General features: G+C 36.9%; 1 protein-coding gene across 7 annotated transcripts; it reads right to left on the reverse strand.

Moving 5' to 3' along the window:
• Positions 1-269: 269 nt before the first annotated feature.
• Positions 270-23,825, reverse strand: LOC127554205 (uncharacterized). Of its 7 annotated transcripts, none has more exons than XM_051985553.1 (3): positions 23,692-23,825; positions 5,236-5,285; positions 270-4,335 (listed from the first exon to the last, which is right to left on the reverse strand). In XM_051985553.1, the coding sequence occupies exons 1-3, from the start codon at positions 23,769-23,771 to the stop codon at positions 287-289; spliced, it is 4,179 nt and encodes a 1,392-aa protein (XP_051841513.1). In that variant the 5' UTR covers positions 23,772-23,825; the 3' UTR covers positions 270-286. The 7 variants fall into 7 exon arrangements, with proteins under 7 accessions (XP_051841513.1, XP_051841512.1, XP_051841517.1 ...); XM_051985552.1 differs by having other exon boundaries at positions 270-4,338; XM_051985557.1 differs by lacking the exon at positions 23,692-23,825 and adding an exon at positions 11,953-12,186.
• Between the last annotated feature and the right edge of the window lie 1,375 nt (positions 23,826-25,200).

The raw sequence follows: 25,200 nt of genomic DNA on the forward strand, positions 1-25,200 counted from the left end.
CATGTGATTTCATTGATTTGAATAGTTCCACCAAAGATGCAAGTAGCAACCCAGGTCGCTGCATGCCCCTCCTCTGTGACTATTGTCTATATTTTCCCCATATTTATCACAGAGGGCTCTACAAACGATGGAATACGAAAGGAAAAAACATGGAGAATTTACTCTTAAACTGCAAAGAAGAGACAATTTTATCATTTCCTTTTGTTAATAACTAAAATCACTATAAAAAAAATAAGACACAAAAGCCAAAAATACACTGGGGGAATCAATTCCTTTCAAAATATAGTTATTTAGTTTCCTTTTGCCTCCACTGAAATCTCTCTAGGAGAGATCTGAAAGATGTCCGATGTGTCTTTGCCTTTTCCCCTTCTTTGCTAATGCTTCCCTCCTCAAAGACCTTGTCTAGGAGGGGCTCTGGGCTTCTAGGAATGCCTTTCTTCCACTGTGGGAGAGACTTTCCTAGGATGAAGTGAAACCACTTTGGCCTTGATGGAACGGGTAGCATAGTGTCTGAGATAAATGACTCTGAAGACTTTTTCAAATAGCTATGGGTGCTTGAGGTGCTGAAAAGGGAAGAGACTGTTGCCTCGGGGCATTTGAAGACAAATTTTATATCAATCTCCTTCTCACACATGGGTATAGGTATTGGTACAGCAAGCAATTGAGCTTCACATGGATATTTCATTCCTTCATGTGGGCAGCCATCTGGGATCCAGGAGGCACAAATTAAACAGACTACGTATTCACATGAGTTGCATTCATGAAGACTCAGAGGGAAGGGAATATCCTTACAAATGTCATTTTTTATTCTCTCCCGAGGGATGGAATTGATGATGGCATGAGCAGTTTTATCACAGATAGTTCCCCCCTCGATGGTGTATGGTTTGATGTAATTTAAATGCAATTTGGTCTGTTTCTTTTGCACAGAATGGAGCTGATGTGGGAGCCCAGATTCAACCTCGTTTTGGTGGTCGGAGCTCAGCTCAGTCTCAGGCTGGTGGTCACGACCTGTTGGAGCCTCAATCTGGTGATTGGAACTTGATGATGATATGGTCTTGTCAGGGCTTGGAGGCATTTCTTCCTCATCATCCACATTTCCTGGTGATGTACTTGACACATTGGTGGATTCTGTTCCAGATTCAGTCTCGTTTTCTGAGATGGATGAAATAGTGATTGAGGGACTAGGAGTAGGTGGAGGTGTATCATACTCTTGACCCTCAAACACTTTTGCTGAGTATTTTAAATGTCTTGGAAATGTAGCCTGAGTATTGAGATCTTTAGCAACTTCTGACTGTTTGTCAGGACTAGGTGGATGTGTTGTACATTGGTCAAAGCTAAGTAGAGTCGTTTCCTCATTGTCTAAGTTCAATGGTGGTGTTATCCTTTGATCCTGGTCTCCTAGAATGATGTTTTGAAGCTCTGTTCCTGATGACATTGTGTCACATGGGCCAGATCCTGGCTGAAGGGGTACTTGGGAGCTTGGATCTGGTATGTCCTTAGTCTTCTGGTCAGGACTGGATGAAGGTATGAATTGAGATTCGAGGACAAGTTGAGTTGGTTCTTTAGGTTTTAAGTCCACTGGAGGCATTGTTGCCTCATTATCCTGGCCTGTTGGAATTGTGGCCACTAAGTCTATTCCCAATGGTGTTATTTCTCCAGACTCTTGGTCTATTGGAACTATTAAATCTTGGGCAAGATCATGTGCTGTATCTTCAGCCTCCTGCTCATGGTCCAGACTGAGGATTGGTGTGAGCTGATGGTCAAGTGCAGGTACAGCATTTTCTTGGTCACTGTTGTCTGGGGAAAGAGGTGTTATTGCCCAATGATCCTCGACTATTTGATTTGCTTCTTGGCTCTCTATTCTCAGCGGCATTATATCTATGATTTCAATTGTTTCTTTCTCTATTCCATCTGAGATGTGATCGTCCAGATCACTAAGGACTGGAATTTTCTCAGAGTTTGACTCTGTGGTAAATGCTAATGTGTTGCAGAGATTTGTTTCCTCTGATAGTGTTGCCCATTCTTCTAATTTTTGTTTAAGTGTGGCCTGGGCATCAGGATTTGAAATATCCTCAATCTGGTGATTAGGGCTAGGTAGAGGTGTTTTTGTCTCATCAGGGCTAGAAAGTATTCTCTCCTGGTCATCCAAATCCAGTGGAGGAGCAGTTTCATGTTTCTCATCTAGTGTTATTGCCTGGTGATTAGATAGTCCAAGTAGCATTGCTAATATTATTTCCCAGTACATTTCTTTCATTGGAACGGATTCTTTGACAGTGGGTCCTGATACATTCCTAGTGTCCATTTCTAGGCTGGATGAAAATATAGCCAGATGATCTATTTCCTGTGGTGGTGGTTTCCATTGTTCTAGTTCTTGATGAAGAAGGACCAGGGCATTGGAGTCTGATGTATGCTCAGCTCCGGGCGTAGGACTGGATGGAGGTGTGGTCCTTTGGTGAGGGCCAGATATATCCTGGAGACTTGAGTCCAGTGGAATGATGTTCTCATCCTGTCCTGTTCCAAAGATTTCCTCCTGGTCTATCTCTGGGGATATTGTTTCCCAAGTGTCTAGCTCTGTTTGCATGGAGGCATGGATCGGAGGCTCTAAGGTCCTGTTACTTTCCAGGTCAGGACTGGGTGAAAGTGTTTCCTGGAGGTCTGTCTCTGGAGATGGTGATTCCCAGTTGTCTACCTCTGTTTGCATTGAGGCATGGACAGGAGGCTCCAGGGTCTTGTCAGTTTCCAGGTCAGGACTGGATGAAAGTGTTTCCTGGAGTTCTGTCTCTGGAGATATTGCTTCCCAGGTTTCTAGCTCTGTTTGAATGGAGACATGAACAGTAGGCTCTGGGGTGATGTCAATGTCCACATCAGGACTGGATGAAAATGTTTCCTGGAAATCTGTCTCTGGGGATATTGTTTCCCAGGTGTCTAGCTCTGTTTGGATGGAGACATGGACAATAGGCTCTGAGATCATGTCCGTATCCAGGTCAGGACAGGATGGAAGTTTTTCCTGAAGGTCTAATCTTTGGGATATTGTTACCCAAGTGTCTGGTTCTGTTTGAATGGAGACATGGACAGTTGGCTCTGAGGTCATGTCAGTTTTCAGGTCAAGATTAGATGGAGGTATGTCCTGGATAGCTTTTCCTTGGAAAATTGCTTCAAAAGGCTCTTTGTCAATTTTCATTAAAGTGGAAGGCTCTAGTGGCATAGTTAAAGGCTTCTCCTCAGGACTGCATGGACGCGAATCCAGGAGGTATTTTCTCAGAAGCTTAGTTTCCCAGTTGTCTTGTTCTGTTTGAACTGAGACATGGGCAAGAGGGCATGGTCCATGTAGTTGGCGATTGTTAAACTTGCATACAGTTGTAGGCCTGTTTTTCCGATTCAGATGTGATGTAGGTACAGCTAGGGGTCTAGGACGGTGCTCAAGGTATTGTAAAAAGGACATTGCTTCCCTGAGCTGCAAGTCACTATGTGATGCCTTCAGAGCTTGGGTCTGGGTCCCATGGTTTGGAGAGGATGTTGGGGCGTTGGTCCAGTTAGTAAAAGGTAATGATTTTGCAAGTGGATGGAGTACAGGGTCCAAGTTAAAAAGTCCTAACAGAGCATTGGTAGCCTTGATCCGGCGCCTGGGTCTTGGCAAAACTTTGGTCCCCTGAGTGGGGGGTCTTGCCAGAGGGCTACTGGTCTTGATCTGGGTGTCAGGAACTGGAGTATCCCTGGATTTGTGGCTCTTATATAATGGAATCTTAGTCTGGTGGTCAGAGAAAGTTGAAGTTGGGTCCTTTGGGTTGAGAAGTGATAGATCCTCAATACTCAAATGATCACAAGCTGGGAAAATCTTGGGAAGATGGTCAGAACCTGAAGAATTCTCCAACCGGTGGTCAGAATCCGAAGGAAAATCATACTGGTGTTTGAGACCAAGAGGAGGTATAAGGCACTGATCAATGGGAATCAAAGGCCCAGGAGTTTTTTTGGCTGGGATATCAGTCCTAGGTAAAGGCAAGACTGGAGCCACTGTACGGTGCTTGTGACGAGAGCCTGGTTTAGTCAGGTGATGAAGACGGGGCAATGGTGCTGCCACTGCTCTATAATTAAGGTGGGGCATCTTGGTAGGGTTGCCTGAATGTTTGAGCCACGATGTAGGCTCTTGTACATTCTTGTGGTACTGACGGTGTGATGATTGTGAGGTGCTAGAAGTTTGGTGAAGGAGAGACATCAGTTCAGTCCTTGACTGGTATTCTTTTTCCCAGAATGGTGAAATCCGGTGTGGAGGACATGGTAACAACACTGATGAGGTCTGGCGATACAGACTATTTTGGGGGAACTGGATCAGTTCTGCTGCTGAAAAAGATATGATGTGAGTGAAGATAGCCAAAAACTATTTACATATATAATATTTGGGAAAGAAACATGGAGAAAAAGAAGTAATGGACCAAATGGATGGGCTTTTCTATACCTAACATGTCTGTAAGTACTTGACAATTTGAATATATATTGCCTCCTTTGATCTAGAAGCTCATGTGGTTTCTAAGATAGATGTCATTAATCCTATGTGACAGATGAAAAAGAGGATTGTATTTTTATAATAGTGTCCTTCATAAGTTATTAACAATAATAAATATAAATATAATAGCCAACATTTATATAACACTTTCAGGTTTGCAAAGTATTGTACAAATATTATGTCATCCTTACAATAGTCCTGGGGACTAGGTGCTATTTTTCTCCTTATTTTCAGATAAGGAAACTGAGACAAATGGAAGTTAAATATCTAAGGCCAGATTTTAACTCAGGTCTTGCTAACAATCCTTTTACACTCTGTGTGTGTGTGTGTGTGTGTGTGTGTGTGTGTGTGTGTGTGTTTGTAAATATTATACCCATTTTAGAGATAAGGTGTTAAAAAATGTGGTAAGTGATTTGCCCAAAGGCTAGCAAAAAAATGGACATCCAGGACTAAAATATAGGACACTGAAATTCAGAGATCTTAACGTGACTATGCCCAGGGTAACATGGGTAGGACCAGAACACATGGCAGAACCAGAACACAGATCTTCTGATTTTTAGATAAAAAAATAAATGTTCTTTCCATTTACTATATCTTGTCGGTTTTCAGGATTCATGGAATCATGATGAAATGGATGACTACTACCACAAAAATGGTCAAAAAGAGTGAGAGGTGCTGTATAGGAGGGGAGGTGGAGAGGTTAATTTAAAATCATTGAAAAACAAAGTTCTCACCTTTGGGAAATATTCTGTGTCTTCTCCCCATTTGACTACTAAAGGATTTCCTGGGGGAAGGGGGGAAGGGAGGGAAATAAATTGTTAATAAATATGTGGCATGAACTCTGACCCTAAGGTCTTGTCCTCCTCCCAAAGGACTTTGAAAAGTAACAGTCAAATAACTAGCTGCCATGAAGACTGACCCTACCCTGTTCTGGGCTATTTCTTTTCTAAACCCAATTCCTCATATTCATTCTAGTCACTGCTAGCTTATGAATAAGTTATGATCTTCTCACCTTAGAATTAACCACCTCCAAAAAAAGAAAAAAAAAAGTGGAAGTTAGTGACTGTCTTCCAAACCTTCCCTCTTTTCTTTTCCTCCTTCTTTCCTACCTTGTGTTGGCTCCCAGCATTGATATTATATATGAACGTTCAATAGTTTTATTCATATCCAACTCTTCATAACCCCATTTTTTGGGGGGAGGGGAGAGTAAGGGGGTTTCTTGGCAAAGATACCGGATTGGCTTTCCATTACCTTCTTTGACTCATTTTACAAATGAGGAACTGAGGCAAATAGGATTAAGTGACTTGTTCAGAGTCACAAAACTAATAAGTGCCTGAGGCTAGATTTGAACTCAGGAAGATGTCTGATTCCAAGCTCAGTGTTCTATTCACTGTGCCTAGCTGCTAACATTGGCAAAATTTATTCTAAAGAAAAGAACTGATTAAAAAAGAATTAGTAAAATAGAAATAATATTTGTATGTAACATCCCTAGTAAAATTTTACAGAGAATTGACACATAGACAGGAAATTGACTAATGCATCTTGATGATACATACACACATACATATATATATATATATATATAATTTGTATTTAAGTTATTATGTAGCAAATATTAAATATGTAACTGTTATTAAAGCTTAAGATTACATAATGGCTTTTGGGACACACCATACACACATACATATAAGTACATGTATATACTCTTAATTCTCTCCCAGGTCATCTTCCTTGCTCTAGCCACTGTTTCCTCTTCTTCACATCTTGACCTCTTGGTATACCAATTCAACTCAATCTTGTTCTCTTTTCTTGAATCTATGGCCTCCTTTTTATTTTGTCAATTATGCCTGCCAAGTTTTAACCTTGAATCACTCCCATCTTTTGTATAGAAAGGAGTCCTTTCTATACACATGCTGCAGAATGAAAACAGAGAAAATTCTGATTGGGTCCTGTACAAATTTATGTTACATAACCCTCAAATGGACCCTCACTGCTGATAGGCAATCCAACTGTACCCTCCCCTTTGTCATCTCACTATCTCACCACAGCAGCTCTTCCAAACTTTTTCATCTCTTCTCATACCTGCCATGACTCTCCCTTCTCCCTACTTTTTTAGATGAGATCCTCACCTCATATTTTACAGGTAAAATTAAGGCCATTTCACTATGAACTCCCTTTTCATTTCCTGTCATTCAGGTGCCTTCTACCACATTTTCCTCTATTACCCATTTTACAAAATGAGGTATGTTTTCTCCTTACCAAGGCTAACCTATTTTTTTCAAGATACCTTATTCAATCTCATCTCTTTCAATAGACTGCCCCCTTTATCATCTCTAACTCTTTCACTTATTCCTAATCATTTCCTTATCTCTTGACTCATTCATTACTGCCTACAGACGTGCCCATGTCTCCCCATCCTCAAAAAAATGCTCATTTGATCTTTCCATCCCTTCTAACTTAGCATCCTATATCTCTTCTTCTGCCCTGTTAGATATATTCCTGAAAAAGACTGTCTACCATAGATACTTTCACTTTTTCTCCTTTGACTTACAGTCTATTTTTGGATTATCATTTCCATAATAATTGCTCCCTCCAAAGTTACCAATGATCATTCAGTTGTCAAGTTCAATAGCCTTTTCTTAAATTTCATTCTCTTTCACTTTTCTACAGCCTTTGTCACTGTTGATCAGCAATTTGTCCTTGATACACTCCCATTTTCTAGGTATTCGGACTACCTACTCTGTCTTGGTTCTTCTACCTCTCTGACAACTCTCATTCTCTTTTGTTCAGTCAGTCTCTAGACCATTCTCTCTAACCACAGGACAGAACCTGGGCCTTCCACATTACCTCACCTGGTAATCTCATCGGCTCCCATCTACCTTTCCTGATCTCCAGTCTCACAACTGCCTTTCATACCCACTAGACTTCTTAGACTCATTATGTCTAAAACAGAACTTTTTACTTTTCCCCTTAAAGTCTCCCTACCCTTCTACCCTCACATTCCCTGTTATTTTAGAGGATAACACCATCCAATTAATCCCTCAGATTCACAATCTGAAAGTCATCCTGGACTCTTCACCATCTCTCTTCTAATTTGTTGCCAAGTTAGTTCCACCTCTGTCACATCTCTTGAATATTCTCCCTCTTCCTCTCTAATACTGTCATCATTTTAAAAGCTTTTCCCCCCTCTTTTGCACCTCTGAACCCTCTTAAGATATCTTGAGGTTTGCTGGCTAGATTTCCTTCTTAAAGACCAGGCCTTAAACCAACAACAATCTGATTCTAATTAGCCACCAATAGGTCCTAAAAGTTTGATCATTGTTTGAGCCCTGATTGACTCAAATTGAATGTAAATAGGATTTCTGCTTTGGCCAGAAACCTTGAGGATCTTTCCCTTCGTAGATTAATTCATTCATTCACTTATTTAGATTTTTTTTTTTTTTGGTCTAAGCTAAAGAGGAGATTCTTTGCCTGAATTGCTACCTAACTTTAATAATTGAATGGGTGTGTCCTCAAGTCAAACTGATACCTGTTGAAGACCTGAGCTTCAAAAGACCAAGATCTTTCACTGCATCCAGGGCCATCTCTAGTCCTTTTGATCTAAATCTGGCCACTAGACCCAGATGGCTCTGGAGGGGAAAGTGAGGCAGGTGATCTAACACAGCCTCCCTCATTCCAATCCAATTAACCTGTATGTCATTGCATCACCTCCCTGAAGTTACTTGCTTCTTTGAGAAGGACAAAAACAACAACCACTTTAGTACAGTCCCTTGTCGTTTTTCTCTTGGACTATTGCAAAAGCTTGCTTGGTAAGAGGGATGAGTGAGCAGTCTGCCTGCTGCAAATATTTCCTCAACCTAACATCCTCCAGTCACTAAAATGATTTCCTAAAATGTAGGTCTGACCATGTCATGCACCTGCCTCCAGTAGATAAACTACAGTGGCTTCCTACTGCTTCCAGTAACAAATACAAAATGTTCTGTTGGCATTCAAAGCCCTTCATAACCTAGATCTCTCCTGTCATTCAGTCTTCATACACCTTACTCCTGACACATACTTTCTGATCTTCTAGTTGTTCCATGAACAAAGGACTCCATTTCTAGGCTCTTACCATTTTCTCTAGCTGTTCCCCACGTCTGAAACATTCTTCTTTCTCAATTCCGCCTACAACCATTCCCCATCCCTCTTAATTCTAGTGCCTTTTTCTTTTTTTCATTTTCTACTTATTCTGTATGTAACTTGCTTTATATGTATTTGTTTGCATGATGTGTCTCTCCTCCATTGGACTGTGAATTCCCTGAGGGACCATTTGTTGGGTTCCTAGCTTTTAGCATAGTACCTAGATCATAGTAGACACTTAATAAATGTTTATTGATTGATTGGTATATATATAATGTACAAACATGATACATATAATTGAGCTATTATAGACTCTATATTTAAGCTAATAAAGGTTAAAGATTCACTAAGACTTTTGGGGATATAGGGATGTGTGTGTGTGTGTGTGTGTGTGTGTGTGTGTAGAGTGGGGAAGGAGGAAAAGGGGGTGGAAGAGAGAGAGACAGAAACAGAATCAAAGTTGGGGGAGAGAAGAAAAAGAGATAGAGACAAAGAGAGATATACAAAGAGATGGAGACGGAATTTTTTAGATTTCTTGAGGGACTATATTTTGGATTTTCAGATCTTAGCATAGTACCTAGATCATAGTAGACATTTAATATTGATTGATATATACATATGAATATACATGATATGTAGAATTAGGCTATTATAAGCTATATATTTAAGCAATTTATAATTTGGACCTATCTATGTTGCTCAGAGTGAGTGTAAATAGAAATTGCTTCCAATCTTGCCAGAAACTGTGAGGATCTTCCCCTCCCAAACTGACTCCTTATGAAGACAAACAAGTATATAGTTTGTCTCAACTCTTATCTAACCTTTAATCATTGATTGGGAGTTGCCTCAGACAAACTGAGATCTGGAAAAGAACTTAGCTTAAAAAGGCCCAAATCTCCCACTGCATCCAGAGCCATCAACAGTATCTTGACCTGTCTTGCCACTGGACTCAGATGACTCTGAAGGAGAAAGTGAGGCTGGTGATTTTGCACAACTTTGCCTCACTTAAATACAATTCACTTGAAAGTCAAGACATCATCCTCCTGCTGTCATTGGTGATCTTTGAGAATGTAAGACAAACAACAATAATCAGAGCAGCTGAAATCACAGTTTTGGTCAATCTAAAGCCCATAGCTATCACCCAGAAGAAAAATTTCCAAAGGACAGTTATCAAAAGAAGAATTTGCAAACTATAAGTGATATAAAAATATGTTCCATAAATTGTAAATGATAAAAAATGTTTTATAAGTTATAAATAGAAAAACATGTTTCAAATCACTCATGAGGAGAGAAATTAAAATTAAAACAACTCTGAGACTATACTTTGTTATGGGCCAGAAGTTTGAACTTGAAACAAAGGATTCTTACAAGGTATTAAGTCAGTAGAATTGATAGAGACAATAGTTATCTAATTTAGCACATGGTTCAGTATGACTGATTTAATCCTACAAGGAGATGTTATGGGCCAGAAGTTGAAATAAGGTACTAAGTGGAATTGAGGAGACAATAGTTAAATCTAGTTTAGCATTGATTAAATCCTACAACAAATAATGGTTTTCTAGTGATATAATGACTTGTGTATACTCAGTGTGGGGCATATAAACTAGATGCTCTCAGAGGTCAGGAAAGACAAGCCCACTAGAAACTCTCTGAGGCTGACAGATTTATTCCATCTTCCACCTTTGTTGTGGCTGGAGTCTGAAGCACAAACTTTTGTATATCTGGAGAGATTCAGAGGGCAGAGAAGGAGGCAGGAGCTCAAACTCATGGAACCAAGGAGAGAGGAAGGCCTCCGGAAAACTAGCTGAGCCCCAAGCGAAGGAGCTAGGACTTTGAAAGAGACAGTGAAGGATTTGGACTTTAACACCTGGCTACACTTGTAGTGACTACTTAACTGAAACGAAGGCTGCTCCCAGAGACCCCAAGAAAACCTCAACAGAGAACACTGCCTTATTGAGAGAGCACTACAATACTTCATTCTCTGATGAATGACAAAAATAAGTCAAAAATGGGAGCAATCAAGTGTTGCAGGGACTGTTGCTTCAGACAGGTAAATAGTGACTGATGTACTGTTGATGGGGCTATTAAATGGTCAGTTTAGCATTTTTCCAGAAAAAATGAGTAAAACTGTCTCTTTGACCTGGAAATGGATCCCTTCTCAGAATAATGTCTTTTAGGATAAAATAATACATAAAACGATTTCAAAGGAAATCAATTATATTGAATTGTAATTATTTTGAAATATTGGGGAAAAAAAAGCTCAAAGTTCCCAGATAATAATTCCTGCAATATAATTTAAGTTTCTTAAGGACACTATTTTTTTGGGGGAAGGATTCTGCTTGTTGAATGTATTCCTTAATAACATTTCTCCCCCCAAATGCTCCCCTGACATTAGTAATAGCTATTTGGCAAAGAATCTTCTTATTTACAACAATTATCAACAAAGCAAATCTTGGCTTATGGTGCCCAGGGACAACCCTAGGGAAATCCAAAATTGCCCATGTGGATCAGACATTAAATCCAACAGATTTTGTCTTATTATTTCTGTCTAGCAATCTTCCCAATAAGCACTCATTTGAATGTTTTCACACAAACTCGGTAAAAATGAAAATAGAGAACAATTTCTGAAGCCATCTTTGGGTTTATTTTGTTATACTAAATTCCTCTCCTCCTTCCCACCCCTGAATCCCTGTGTGTCAACTCATTATATTCTCAAGATACTTGAAGCTAGGGGCAGCTAGGTGGAGCACTGGCCCTGAAGTCAGGAGGACCTGAATTCAAATCTGTCCTCAGACAATTAACACTTCCTGGCTATATGACCCTGGGCAAGTTACTTAACCTCAATTGTCTCAGGGGGGAAAAGATACTTAAAGCTATTATTTCTATTTAAACATAACTTGATAGATGGTGATTTTTTTTGAAGGGGAGAATTACTTGGTAAACCACTTTCAAATATTACAATCATGATAAAGATCAATGACTTTGATTACCTCAGTTTAGAGCAGAAAAGGCTATTAAATTTGAACCTAAGTGATCTGTCTAAAGTCACACACACAGGTAACACCTGAATCAGGATTTGAACCCAAATGCTGACCTCTTGACTCCAAAAGTCAGTGCTCTTTTCAGTACCTAAACCCTCCTCTCTCCTCAACTGCTCTGCTGAGGAATCAGCAAGGGCTCCCTGATCTAGGTTTGCAGAATTTTCTCTGAACACAGACAGGCCTTCAGTCCTTTTCTATTTCCATTTCTGGCTGCAAGAAAATTTTTATCATTTTTATACCTGGAAAAAAAATCTTCCCAGCACAAAGAGTAAGTACTACAACACTTCTTACCAGTAAGAACTTCAGGAAGAGCTAGAAACAGGCTATGAAGATCAGGAGTAGATAATTCCTTTTGCAGTTTTTAGTCCTTGGTGGCAACAAGAACCTTCCAAGAAAGGAAGGCAAAGGGACTAAATCCCCTGATACAAAAAGATAAAGTAACTAAAAGAATAATCGGTCAATTAAGAAAAAAAAAAAGCCATTGTCCTAAGATGCCTGAGTCCTAGAACACAGAGAAAGCAAAGACATGCTTCCTCAGATACTTTTAGTTTGACTGAGCCTTTAGATGCCTCTATCCCAGGTAAGGGATCTGAGTTGTTCTTGACATCATAAAATACTAGTTGTCCTTTGTCCACTAGTTGGCAGAGTTGCCCCACCCATCTCTAAGAGACCAGTCAATCAGAGATGTGCAGAGATAAATAGATAAACTGGTTCAGTGACTATAAGTTGCTCTGTCTCAAAGCCATATTGACAAATTTTTTGTTGATTTTAACCAATTGAACACCTTTCCTCCCACACCTATCTCTCCATCCCTCTCCATACCCTTTCCACAGAGGAGTCACTTTTTGTCAAGCATAAAATTCATGAATTTTTAACTCCAGTCAGAGTAAAAAGATTACTTGCTTTGGAGTAAAAAAACAAAACAAAACAAAACAAAACAAAACAAAAACAAAAAAAAAAAACTGGGATAAAATCTTTTCTTTGCTCCTTGCTGCCTGTTTTGATTTTAGGCAAGTCAAATGACATGCCCATCTGTAAAATGAGAGGAGGTGGTCCCAAGACCCATTTCAGTTTTAAATCTATGATACTTAGGCTGAGTGAATTTTGGAGCTCCAATCTCTTACTCTTCCCCCTAAGGGCAACATTTGTATCCAGATTATGGGAAGTTAAGATAGAATGCATATTTTATACTGTTCCCTCAAGGTGTGTTTTGGAGGTGTGTTAAATGCAAAAGAGAAAATTGATTTAAGGAAGGATCTGTTGCCTCCCTTTTTGGTAAAAGCATTAAATTCACACATCTATCTTGGACTCTCTTGAACATAGAATTAATCAGTCCATCAAAAAAAAATTCCCTTCTCCCATAACTGTCATTTTTTCTCCTACTATGCTGTCCTTTCTCATTTCAAGCCTTAAAAGCTTGATTCGAACTGTGCTAAGAAATCACTAGCTCATACTGCCCTTAATAGAAGTATAAAAACCAATGACCAAATTTCCTAAAGAACCATGAAAGGAAAAATAAATAGTTTTTTATTAGACCTTTTATTAGGGCCCTACTACAAGTTCATCCCAATATCAGTAGCCCCTGTAAATTTTTTGAGCTTTTTAGATCAAAGATTATGAGCAAAGTAATTCCTCCATTAATGATCTTAATAACAAAAAAGAGAATGTTAATGATTTTATGCATTCAAAAGAAAATTTGTGTATTCAGGGCTTAAAGCCTGGAGTGTAAGCATTGTTTTTTTATATAACTAATTAATTTGAATTGATTGGCTTCCTTTGTAATCCTCCTATGTTTTGTGTTTTGCACATTTAAAAAACATTATTCCAAGAAGAAGTTCATAGGTTTATCCAGACTGCCAAAGTAGTTCATGAAACAAGAAAGGGACAGAACTGCTTTTGTAGAGAGAGATAACATTTAATTCTGCTATAGATGTCTGAGAGAGAATATGTTATGTCTTCTTTGAGTAAGGGCACCAGCCTTATTCAAACTTTTCTGAAAAGACTTGTTTATTTATTTTTATTATGAAATCAGCAAACATGAACATTTCTATATACAAAGTATATTAAAAACACGTTGTATATGAACCTCTCTCTTACAGACTACTTGGTTTTTTAAAAGCACATATTAAATTTGTTATTATAGTACCAATGCTACCTTGCTTGTCTGTGTCCACTGCATAATTTCTTTCAGCTCTCTTCTGCATTTTCTAATGGCTCATTCACATTCTTTCTCTCTCTCCTCCCCCTATTCTTTCCTTGCTTCTTTCCTTCCTTTTTTCTTCCCTTCCCTCTTTCCCTCTTTCTTTTCTTTCTTTTTTACTATTACAACTCCCTATTTTCCTTCCTCCATAATTCTTCTACTCCCTCTTCAAATAAGTGCTTTCCCTTATATAAGTCAAGGAGGAAAAAAATTTAAAACATTGATTGCATCTGAAAAATACATGTCTACTGTGAACTTATAGTCTATTTCCTCTTTAAGAATCTGCTTGATCATCAGTTTTTTGGAGACATAATTAATTGATCAAAATTCTCAAGTCTTTCAGAGTCACTTATCTTTTTTCATTACTGAGCTTCTCTTATGGTTGTTTCCTTTCTATTGGATATTTGTTTTCTCTCTGGTCTTCATCAAGTGGGGAAACCTTGATCCACTGAAACCACTTGAAATTAGACTTTTCCAATGTCCTGATCTGGGAACTTTTGCAATGTCCTGCTTCCTACTCTTCTAGTATCTTTCTTCCCTCTACTGATAAGAAGCACTGTAGGATGGGAGTTCTCTGCTTATTAGAATGATTTACTATGTGAAAGAAGAGAAGAAAAACATATATTGGAAGTGTAAACTAGTTAGCATTTTAGTTCTCATTTTATAGTAATTTGCCCCATTGTTTCCTGATTGTCTCACATTCTCAAAATAAAGTGTTTTTGGTACCAAATGAAAAATCCAGAAATATACCAAAGAACTCTTTGTCATAGATAGGAACAGCTTTGCAATTTAAGCCGAAGACTGTGAGATGATTTTATAAAATCAATGAATGTTAGAGCTAGTCTTGGACAATTTGTTTCTCAGGGGGGCTAAAAAGAAGCCCTCTCCCAACTAAAATCACTCCAAATCACAAAGTGTAAGAACTTCCTCCTTTTTAGTTTAACATTTTGATTCTAGTTAAAGAACCTCTAAGAGATAGCTCTTTTAATCCATGAGAACTAACAAGAGTAGTATTCTGTATAACTCAGAAGAAGAGTATATTCAAATTGAAGAGGGTGATCAACCATGTTAAAGGCTGTCGAGAGGTCTAGGAGAATAAGGACTCAGAAAAGACCATGGGATTTAGTACCAAAGAGGTCATTAGTAATTTTTTTTAGATTCTAAATTATCATTTATTTTTAATATCCTTTTCTTTATAAATTTTGAGTTTCAAATTCTCTCTCCCTCCCACTCTCTTCCATACCCAATGAGAAAACCAGCACTATGATAGAAATATTATACAAATGAAATCAATCTTGGGAAATATATTTCCATATTAGCCACATTTCCAAAAAATAAAGAAAAATGAAAAATTATATACTTCATTTTACATTCAGAGTTCATCAGTTCTACCTCTGGATTGAACAGCATTTTTCATCATAATTTCTTTAGAATTGTCTTGGATCATCATGTTGATCATTACGATGTTGCTGTTTCAGTTCTCACTTCACTTTGCATCTCATATGGATCTTGCCATATTTTTTCCTGAAACCATCCCATCTCATCATTTCTTATAGTACAATAGTACTTCATCACAATAATATATCACAATTTGTTTAGCCATTTTCTAATTGATAGTCATGTTCTTAATTTCCAGTTTTTTGCTACCACAAAAAGAATAGCTACATGTACTTTTCACAAGTAGGCCTTTTTCCTTTTTCTTTGATCTCTTTGGAACATAGAACTCTTAGTGGTATTGCTGGGTCAAAAGATGTACACAGGTTTATAGCCCTTTGGGCACAGTTCCAAATTATCCCCCAGAATGTTTAGACTTGTTCACTATTCCACTAGCAGTTCATTAATATATCCTTCTCCCCATTCTCACCAACATTTGTCATTTGCCACACCTGCCATTTTTACTTCAGCTGAAGCATATTTGATACTGTTCCAGACTTTTATTTTAACTCTCTATATGTCTTTCTGTTTCAAATGTACTCTTATAAATAACATATTGTTGGATTCTGGTTTCTAATTCATTCTTCTCTCTGTTTCTGTTTTATGGATGAGCACATCACATCCATTTTCATAGTTATATTTATTAACTGTGTATTTCCCTCCATCCTATTTTGTTCTGTTCTCTCTCTTTTCCTCCCTCCCTCCTTCCCTTCCTCCCTTTCCTATCTCCTTCCTTTCCTTTTTTTCCCTCCTACTCTCCCCCTCTTTCCTGCCTTTCCTTTCTCCTCCCTCCTTTCCTCTCCCCGCTCCTCTCATCTTATCCCTCTTCAAAAATCTACTTTGCTTCTGACCACTGCCCTCCTATAATCCATCTTCCCTTTTATCATCCCCCCTCCTTCCTCTTATCTTTTTTTCCTCTTATTTCCCTGTTGAACATGTTGCGTATATACACAACTAACTGTATATAGCCTTTCTTTTTTGAACTAATTCTGATGGGAGTGAGGTTCAGGCATTACCCTTACCTCTCTTGCTGATTTTCCTCTCTCTTGTAAGAGCGAAATTTTCCTTGCATTCTTCTCTTTCTCACCCTCTCATTTTTTTTTTTTGGAAGATCATTCCAACATAATACTTACATCCATAGTCTCTATCTATGTAAATTGACCTAGTAATGATAAAGTTCTTTTTAATTGTCCTAGTAATGATAAAGTTCTTGGGAGTTACAAGTATCATTTTTGCATATATGAATTAAAATAGTTTGACTTCATTGAGTTCTTTATGAGTGATTTTTCATGTTTACTTGATATGTTTCTCTTGAGTCTTGTGGTTGAATATCATATTTTCTATTCAGTTCTGGTCTTTTCATAACAAATATTTGTAATTCCTCTATTTTATTAATTTTTTTCCTCTGAAGGATTACACTCAGTTTTACTAAGTTATTTTTATTATAATCCTAGCTCTTTTGGATATCATATTTTTACTTTCTTAACATGGAAGATTTTGTGATTCTGACTGTTGTTTTTTTCTCACAGCTTGAAATATTTGTTTTTTGACCTGAGACTCTATAATTTGAATATAATATTCCCAGGAATTTTCATTAGGGGATTTCTTTCAGGAGATCCAAGATAGTAGGAATGTTTTTCTTGATAATTTCTTGAAATATGATGTCTAGACTCTTTCTTTGATCATGACTTTCAAGTAGTCTAATAATTCTTCAATTATTTCTCCTATATCTATTTTCCAGGAGAGTTGTTTTTTCAATGAAATATTTTCACATTTTCTTCTTTTTTTTTTGACTTTGTTTTATTCTTTCTTAAAGTCTCATAGAGTCATTAGTTTCCACTTGCCCAATTTTAATTTTTAAGTAATTATTTTTTTCAGCGAGCTTTCATAATTCTTTTTCCATTTGTCATATTATTTTTAAGGAATTCTTTTCTTTAATGAATTTTTGTTCATATATAGGACTGAAGGTGTTAAGTGATAAGTGTGATCCAGGCTGAGACTTGACTGGATGTAATCAGTGATTTAATAAGACTGCTAGGATTTCAAAAGAGAAGGACAATCTCGAGTTGAATTGATTCACCAAGAGGTTATAATGTGGAGAAGAGGAAAAAGTAATTAATGAAGGAGAGATGGCCTGGAAGAGAATTGAGCAGATCAAAGAAATTGAAAGTCATGATGTCGATGAAAAGTAGGGTTTTACAAGAAAAGACAAAGAGGTGAAAAGCCCTGGATTATGATTGAATAAAGAGATTAGGGAATTCTTGAACATAGAGATGGAACATTTGTGGATGTTGGCAAGATTGAAATTAGACTCATGGCCAAGGTAGAATGATTTCAAGTCATTTCTCTTTATTCTCCTATTTACTCACAATTTTTCTCTCCTTAACTCTTTTCATACTGATGATCTTCAATGTATATATTGACTGTCCCTCAAATATTCTAACTACATAGTTCCTCAATCTATTCATTTTCCATGAAGTCCATGGCCTAAAGTCATTGGCTACTATGATTTTTGATTGGTTAGATGATGTAAATATAACATGAACTTCAAAAGGAAGATAAGATTACTAAATGCTAAAGCTAGGGGTAGAAACTGGAAATAGCATTGAGGAGCACCTCTGCCTTGACTGGAGAGCTAAGGAGAATGAGTGAAAGTGTAGCCAGTACTAGAAAGTATGGCCAGAAAGGTTATGTCATAATGGAAAAGCCAGTTTTCAGTAAGAGCTGGGAGATAGAATACAGAAGAGAGACAAAGATTTAAGATGAAGACAAGTTTATTGTCAATGTAATAGGTATTCCAAAGGATCCAGTGAAAGAACTAAGTGGAGTTAGGTTGAAACTTTGGAGTAGGTGAGGTAAAAGGAATGAAAAATGAGTAATCGGGTGTTAGGGGGTAAGAAATGGGGTAGTTTATAATTGCATGTAAATAAGTGTCATGGCTTTTTAGAGTAGATTCTAATGAAAGTGAGGGTCAACCTGACAGTGGGAAAAAAGAAGCTATAGAAGGCTGTGGTGATAGGGACTGAACTTGTAATTTTGCTGAAAATTTGCTGAAGGAGGGAATCTCCTCTATTGGTGACATCTTTTCTACCATTTATAGTTGTATAGTTATCTATCCACTGGGAGGCTAACTGATTTGCCTACGTCATGCAACATTTATGTGTCAGACACGATTTGACTTCACACCAAGGTCTTAAAGAAAAGCCCCTCACCATGGGACATTACTGCTGGCAAGGGTGAGCTTTTATAATTTTTCCAGTTATTTGTAAATAGTATTTTCTCAAAAAAAATTATTTGATAAACAAATGAGAGAAAAACAGAATTATTTTCCAAAACTGAGAACATTGTTTTTAGTTTTTCTTCACTGAAACCTTACCAGTTAAAAATCACAGAAAATAGCCATCTACTCCAGTCTATTGATGAAAGAAATCCATACAATATAAATAGCTGTTCAGACTCTTCTTAGAAATCTCCAAGGAGGGAGAAGGCAACACTTTCTTGTGGTTCTCTTGAGAACCAAAATCATGATAGTAAGCCAAAGGCCGATCTTTTAAAAACCAGATGACCAGAATTTTAATCTTGTGTCTGTCACTAAAATAGCCATGACTTTAGGCAAACCACCCAACATGCTCAAAACTCAAGTTTTCTAGGTTTAAGTCTTGGCCATTCACAATTTGGGCAAGTAGGTGGCCTATTGGATGTAGTACCATCCTGGAGCTGTGTGATCCTGGACAAGTCACAATCCTATTTGGGTCAGTTTCCTCTTCTGTAAAATGAGGTGGAGAAGAAAATGGCAAATTATTATGATATCTTTGACAAGAAAACCTAAAATGGGTCACGAAGAGTCAGACATGTCTGAAAAGTGATTCAACAACAAGTATACCATTTATTAGCTAATGGTAGTTAGATAAATAACTTTGCTTCTCTATATATCACATTTCCTCATCTAAATAATGAGTCTAGACCTTTTTGCTATAATTTTGATGGAACTTGCCCACTGTACAACTTTGTCATAATATCCAGACCACCGGGTCAGATTATTACCTGCCCCTCATCATAAGGCCTTGTTGCTCCTTATTGCTAATCACACAGCTGAACTTTCATCAGATCCTAAATATTTGAAGGTAAATCCACGAGAGGATTATATCGCCAAACAACCTCTTAATCCCAGAATTTACCTCAATTTAAGTCTCTTTATGATAAATCTACATAAGATTTAACAAGTGTTAATCCCAAGGCTGAAGACTTAATATACTCTTAGCCCCAGATCACACAGCAACCAGCACCAGATTATTTGGGAAAATATCACTGAGACTAAACAATGAGGCCAAAATTCCAGTAATCCAGATTACTAAGAACCATCTCAAATGGGCAAAAAACTTTAAAATATTACTCTACTTGACTCAACCACTGGACAAAATCTCTGCTCAGCTCTAAGAACCAGGCTTAAAGAGACTCCAATGTTGAAGTCTCTTCAAAAAAATTAATGTATGAAATGAAACAAATATTTTCTTAACATGGTATAACACAAAAAGATAGAATATGAAATTGCAAATCTGTTATGTATAATTTACTATGCTTTTTAAATATGTATTAAAATTACCATATACATTTCTTTATTTTTTCTTCTCCCACCCTCTTAAAAAAATGACATTAAGAAACAATTCCTCTGGAAATGGAATTCCAGGCCACCATTTTATCAATCTATGATCATAAAGAAGTAACTTTACTATCTTTATGGTCTTAGGACACAAATATATTTGGTCCTTACCAATAAAGCACATGTCCACAACTCCACCAAGCCAAATCTCCATCCAACTGTAACAATCAGACGGAGAATACACCAAGACCTCCATATGCAGCTCACACTTCAGCCAGAATTATAACCCTAGGAAACAATGCCATAGGGAACAAATCACTAAATCAATACTGTGAAAGATCAAGACCACTAGGCGATCCTTTTACCTGCTAAGCTTAGACCTTCTCAGGACAAAACTGTACTTAACCCTGAGTATGGAACCATATGCCCAGGCAACCCTGATTAGCAAGCAGAATTAGAATAGATGCCAGTGTACTAGGTCATATCCCAAAGAGATTTTATTAAAGAAAAAGACCTGTCTTACAAAAATATTTATAGCAGCTCTTTTTAAGATGACAAAGAAATGATGGGAGTGAATACCCATCAGTTAGGGAATGGATGAATATGGTAAATGATTGTAATGGCATGCTATTATGCTACAAGGAATGACAAGCAGGATAATATCAGGAAAATCTGGAAAGACTTACATGAAGTGATACAAAGTGAAGAAAGCCAAAACAGAAGAACATGGTATATAATAATATACATGTATAACATATATCAAAAAGTTTATGCTTCAGGAAAAGGGGAAGGGAGGAAGGGAGACTTGAAATTCAAAATTAAAAAAAATTGGGAAAAACTTTTTACATGTAATTAGGAAAGAGTAAAATATTATTTTTGTCAATAAAATTTTATTTGAAAATGAAGAAAAAAGTTATCTATTAACTTATGCCATCACTTCTCTCTATCTATGGTCCCTATGACATACAATCTGACACATTCCAGTTTGCTAAAGTTGCTGTCACAATATTCACCAATATCTCTAAATCATAAAAACAAATGCATATTTAGTTTTCATTTTCTTAACCTCTCTGCAACAATTTATGCTGTTTACCACTCATATCTTATTGTATTTGATACTCTTTCCTTGTCTTTAGACATACTACATTATTTTTCTTTTCATCCTACATCTAGAACTGATCTTTCTCTATATTATTTTTAATCAATGTATTTCCAAATACATGTAAAGATAGTTGTTAACATTTATTTTTGTAAGATTTTGTACTATCAATTTTTTTCACCCTTCTTCCCTTGCCTCCTCCCTCTCCCCAAGATAGCAAGCAATCTGATATAGGTTATTACATGTACAATACTTTTAAACATATTCCCATGTCTGTCATATTGAATAAAAAAAATCAGACTAAAAGGGAAAAAACACAAGAAAGAAAAGGCAAACAAATAAGCAAAAAGTGAAAATACCATGCTTTGATCCACATTTAGTCTCCATAGTTCTCTCTCTAGATGAGGTTGGCATTCCAAGTCTATTGAAATCTCCATGAATCACCATATTGCTGTGAAGAGCCAAGTCCATCACAATTGATCATCACATAATTTTGCTGTTACTGTATACAATGTTCTCCTGGTTCTTCTCACTTCATTCAGCATCAATTCATGTAAAATTTTTCCAAGCTTTTCTGAAATCAGCCAGCTCATCATTTCTTACAGAACAATAGTATTCCATTACATTCATACATCATAACTTATTCAACCATTCCCCAGTTGATGGGTGTGTTCACTCCATTTCCAGTTCCTTGCCAATACAAAACAGGATGCTACAACATTTTTGCAAGTATTGGTCCTAATGATATCTTTGGGATATAGATCTAGTAGTGACACTGCTGGATCAAAGAATATGCAAAGTTCTATAGCCCTTCAAACACACTTCCAAATTGATTTGCAGAATGGTTGGATCATTTCACAACTCCACCAAAAAAGTATCAGTGTTCCAGTTTTCCCACATCCTCTCCAACATTTATCATTATCTTTTCCGGTCTTTTTAGCCAATTTGAAAAGTGTGAAGTGGTAGCTCACAATTGTCTTAATTTGCATTTCTCTAAGCAATAGTGATTCAGAGTACTTTTTCTATTAATGGCTTTAATTTCTTCTTCTGAAAATTGTTATTTAACTATAAAATATTATTTAAAATGCATTTGTTAGCCATAAAATATTATTTTAAAACATATCCAAATGTTTAAAAAATATTGTACATTTAATCTATATCAGATTGTTTTCTCTCTTGGAAATGAGGAACATAAGGGAGGGACAAAAATTTTGGAACACAAAATCTTATCAAAATGAACGTTGAAGACTATCTTTATATGTATTTGGAAAAACAAAATTCTATTGAGGAAAAAAAACAGTAAAAAGTAATTTTGTTGATTTATCACATCATACTCTTAGTGATAGCATGACACATGTTTGATGATGAAATATTCATATTAAGTAATGCTGGTAAATTGTTCTATGGAAAGTGAATGCTCAATTAAATTTATGTTCAATCAAATACACATGAAAACTTTAATGAATTATTTGAGTGAAATTGATGCAAATGATGCAATTTTTCATTTTACAATTAAATTTAAAATTAAAATGAAATTTAAAGTGTACATATATAAATATATGCATATGCATGTGTATATGTGTACATATACACGTGTGTGTGTGTGTGTGTGTGTGTGTGTGTGTGTGTATGAAATATCCTTAGTGGCTAGCTCTCATTTCAACCAGAATTAGGCCACTGAAGTTCAATCTCACTTGATGTACAGAACAAAAAAAATAGAGTAAACTAGAATTATAGGTCAACATCTCTGGTACCAAGAATACACCTCATATAAAAGATTTCTCTATCTAGCCCAACCACTGGGATATCTCCAATCAACCATAACCACCAATCAGACACTGTTCCAAATCTTAATATCAAGCGCCAACATATCTTAGACCTTTCAGCAAAATTGTCAGTGGGTCTGTACTACCACATCATATTCTTACCCACTCCCAAATCCTACTTTACTCTTCTACCTAGCTAAGAATCAACCCAAAGGGTGAAATTTCAATATTGAAATATTGGAAACAGTTCCATTAAGCCTAAACCATAGACTAACAAACTCATCACTCTCCAACGGGTTATGATGACTAACTTGAGGATGAACTGAGATCTGACCACTGAGGTGAGGTTCAATCTAGGCTCCCATACCAGACACAAACCTAAATGAAATAGACAAGTTTCACATTATTTAAATTATATAAAATTATTTGGCTTTGGAGTAAGAGGGTATGATGAGGAAAGCTGTAGCTTTGGCGTTGGAAAGAAAGTTTTTAAGTCCAATCCCCTCCTTTTTACAGATAAGAAAACTGAAGCTGAGAAAGGTCAAGTGGCTTGACCAGGATCACACACAGAAAATTTCTGAGGGAAGATTTGAATTCAAGTTAAGTGTTCTATCTCCTGTATAATCAATGAATAAAGTCATCTCTCAGTCATCTAGAACAGAGGGATTGTTCTTTTTAGAACTGTTCATGTTTTCATCACTTATAATCTTTAAGAAGAAAGAAAAAGATATTTCTAAGTCAATTCTTTTTCATTTAAGAGGGAATCTCTTTCTCATTAGCTTAGTGTCAGACTACTTAGTCCCTGAGGACAAAAAAAACCAGCTCTCTGGCTTGACATTTAAATCCCTTCACCAAAAGATCAGCCAACCTTCCAGATTCATGTCATTATATTCATCTTCCCATACTGAATAAAACACTATGGCTTACTTACCTGTTCTTGAAATCTGTTCTCTGCTTTTGTGCAAGTTTTCTCCCATGGCTGGGATGTTTTTCCTCCTCTTTTTCACCCATTAGTAGAAATAATGTTGTTGTTGTTCAGATGGTTTAGCCACATCCAACTCTTTGTGACTCCATACTGGAGTGGTAAACTATTTCCTTCTTCAGCTCATTTTACAGATGAGGAAGTTCAGTGATGTCACTTGCCCAGGTCACACAGCTGATGTCTGAGATTAGATTTGAATACAGATCTTCCTGATTTGAGGTCTGGCACTCCATCTACTATGCCCTCTGGCTGCCCCAGAATGCTTCTTCTGATAGAATAAACAATAAAAGCCCCCAATTACATTCTTTCTTTGCAAGTCTCAAAGTAAGGATATAATTAGGAGCTTTTATTGTTTGCAAGCCTCAAAAAAACTTTACATAATTTCTCATTTAATTTTGTGTGGAAGCAGCTATTATGATCCCCATTTTGCAGATTAATAAACTGAGTCCAAGAGAAGATAAGTGCCTTGCTAGCAAGCAAATGTCTGAGTCAGGATTTGAACTCATATTTTCCTGTCTCCAAGCTCAACCAACATTCCATCCATTGCACTATCTAGGGTTTCTGGCTTCCTGGCCTCAGCTTGTGTTATTTCTTATAGGCAGTTTTTTTTAGTTGTTAGTGATTTCTTCCTTTTCAAATACTCATGTATATGTTTATGGAAAGACATACCTATAAATATATGCAAAGATATATATATATCACACACACATAAACACACAGCAAAACAAACAAAAAAGTTAATTCCCTGCAAGAAGCTTACATTCTACCAGGTAAAGGAGAACAATGTAAAAACTCTCCATTATGGCCTGCAATTGATTAAAATGTAATTGGGAAATAATTAACAAAACCCCCCAAAACATACAGCAAAACCCAGATAGTAATAATTTGTGGTTGTCTAAGTCAGTATACTGCTCTGGTGATCTCTTTCTGAGTCTGACAATACCAGTTTAGATCAAAGAATCTAGACTTTTAGGATGATGGACATTGTTCATCCTTCATTTTTGAAGAGGACCAGTGACATCTTGGGGTGATGTCTTGACTTCTGCATGAATTGGATTTAAGTGAGGCAGTTACACAAAATTGTCAGTCTCACTCTCTTCCAGGGTCATTAAAATCCACTGACAACACAAAAGTCAAAGCGACTGGTGATGGCCCAAGAGGCACTGTAGGAATCATTTAATCCAGGGCTAGACCCAGAGAACCAAATGTGGCTTAATTTTTCAAGGGAGCTCGGTGATATTTTTCAAAAATCACATAAATTCGAGGCAGACTTGAGACTAGAACTCAAGTCCATTCAGTGAGAATTCTTTCTGCGCATCACAATGAGGCATTATGATTTCTAAAGGAACTTTTCAGCCTCTATTTGTCCAGCTGGGAAGGAGATGGAATCCTGATATAAACATTTCAAAACATATAAGCTCTTTTCTTTTTTCCCTAATTATCTTTGGATATGGACCA

Source organism: Antechinus flavipes, chromosome 3, assembly GCF_016432865.1.
Source record: "Antechinus flavipes isolate AdamAnt ecotype Samford, QLD, Australia chromosome 3, AdamAnt_v2, whole genome shotgun sequence".
NCBI lineage: Eukaryota > Metazoa > Chordata > Mammalia > Dasyuromorphia > Dasyuridae > Antechinus > Antechinus flavipes.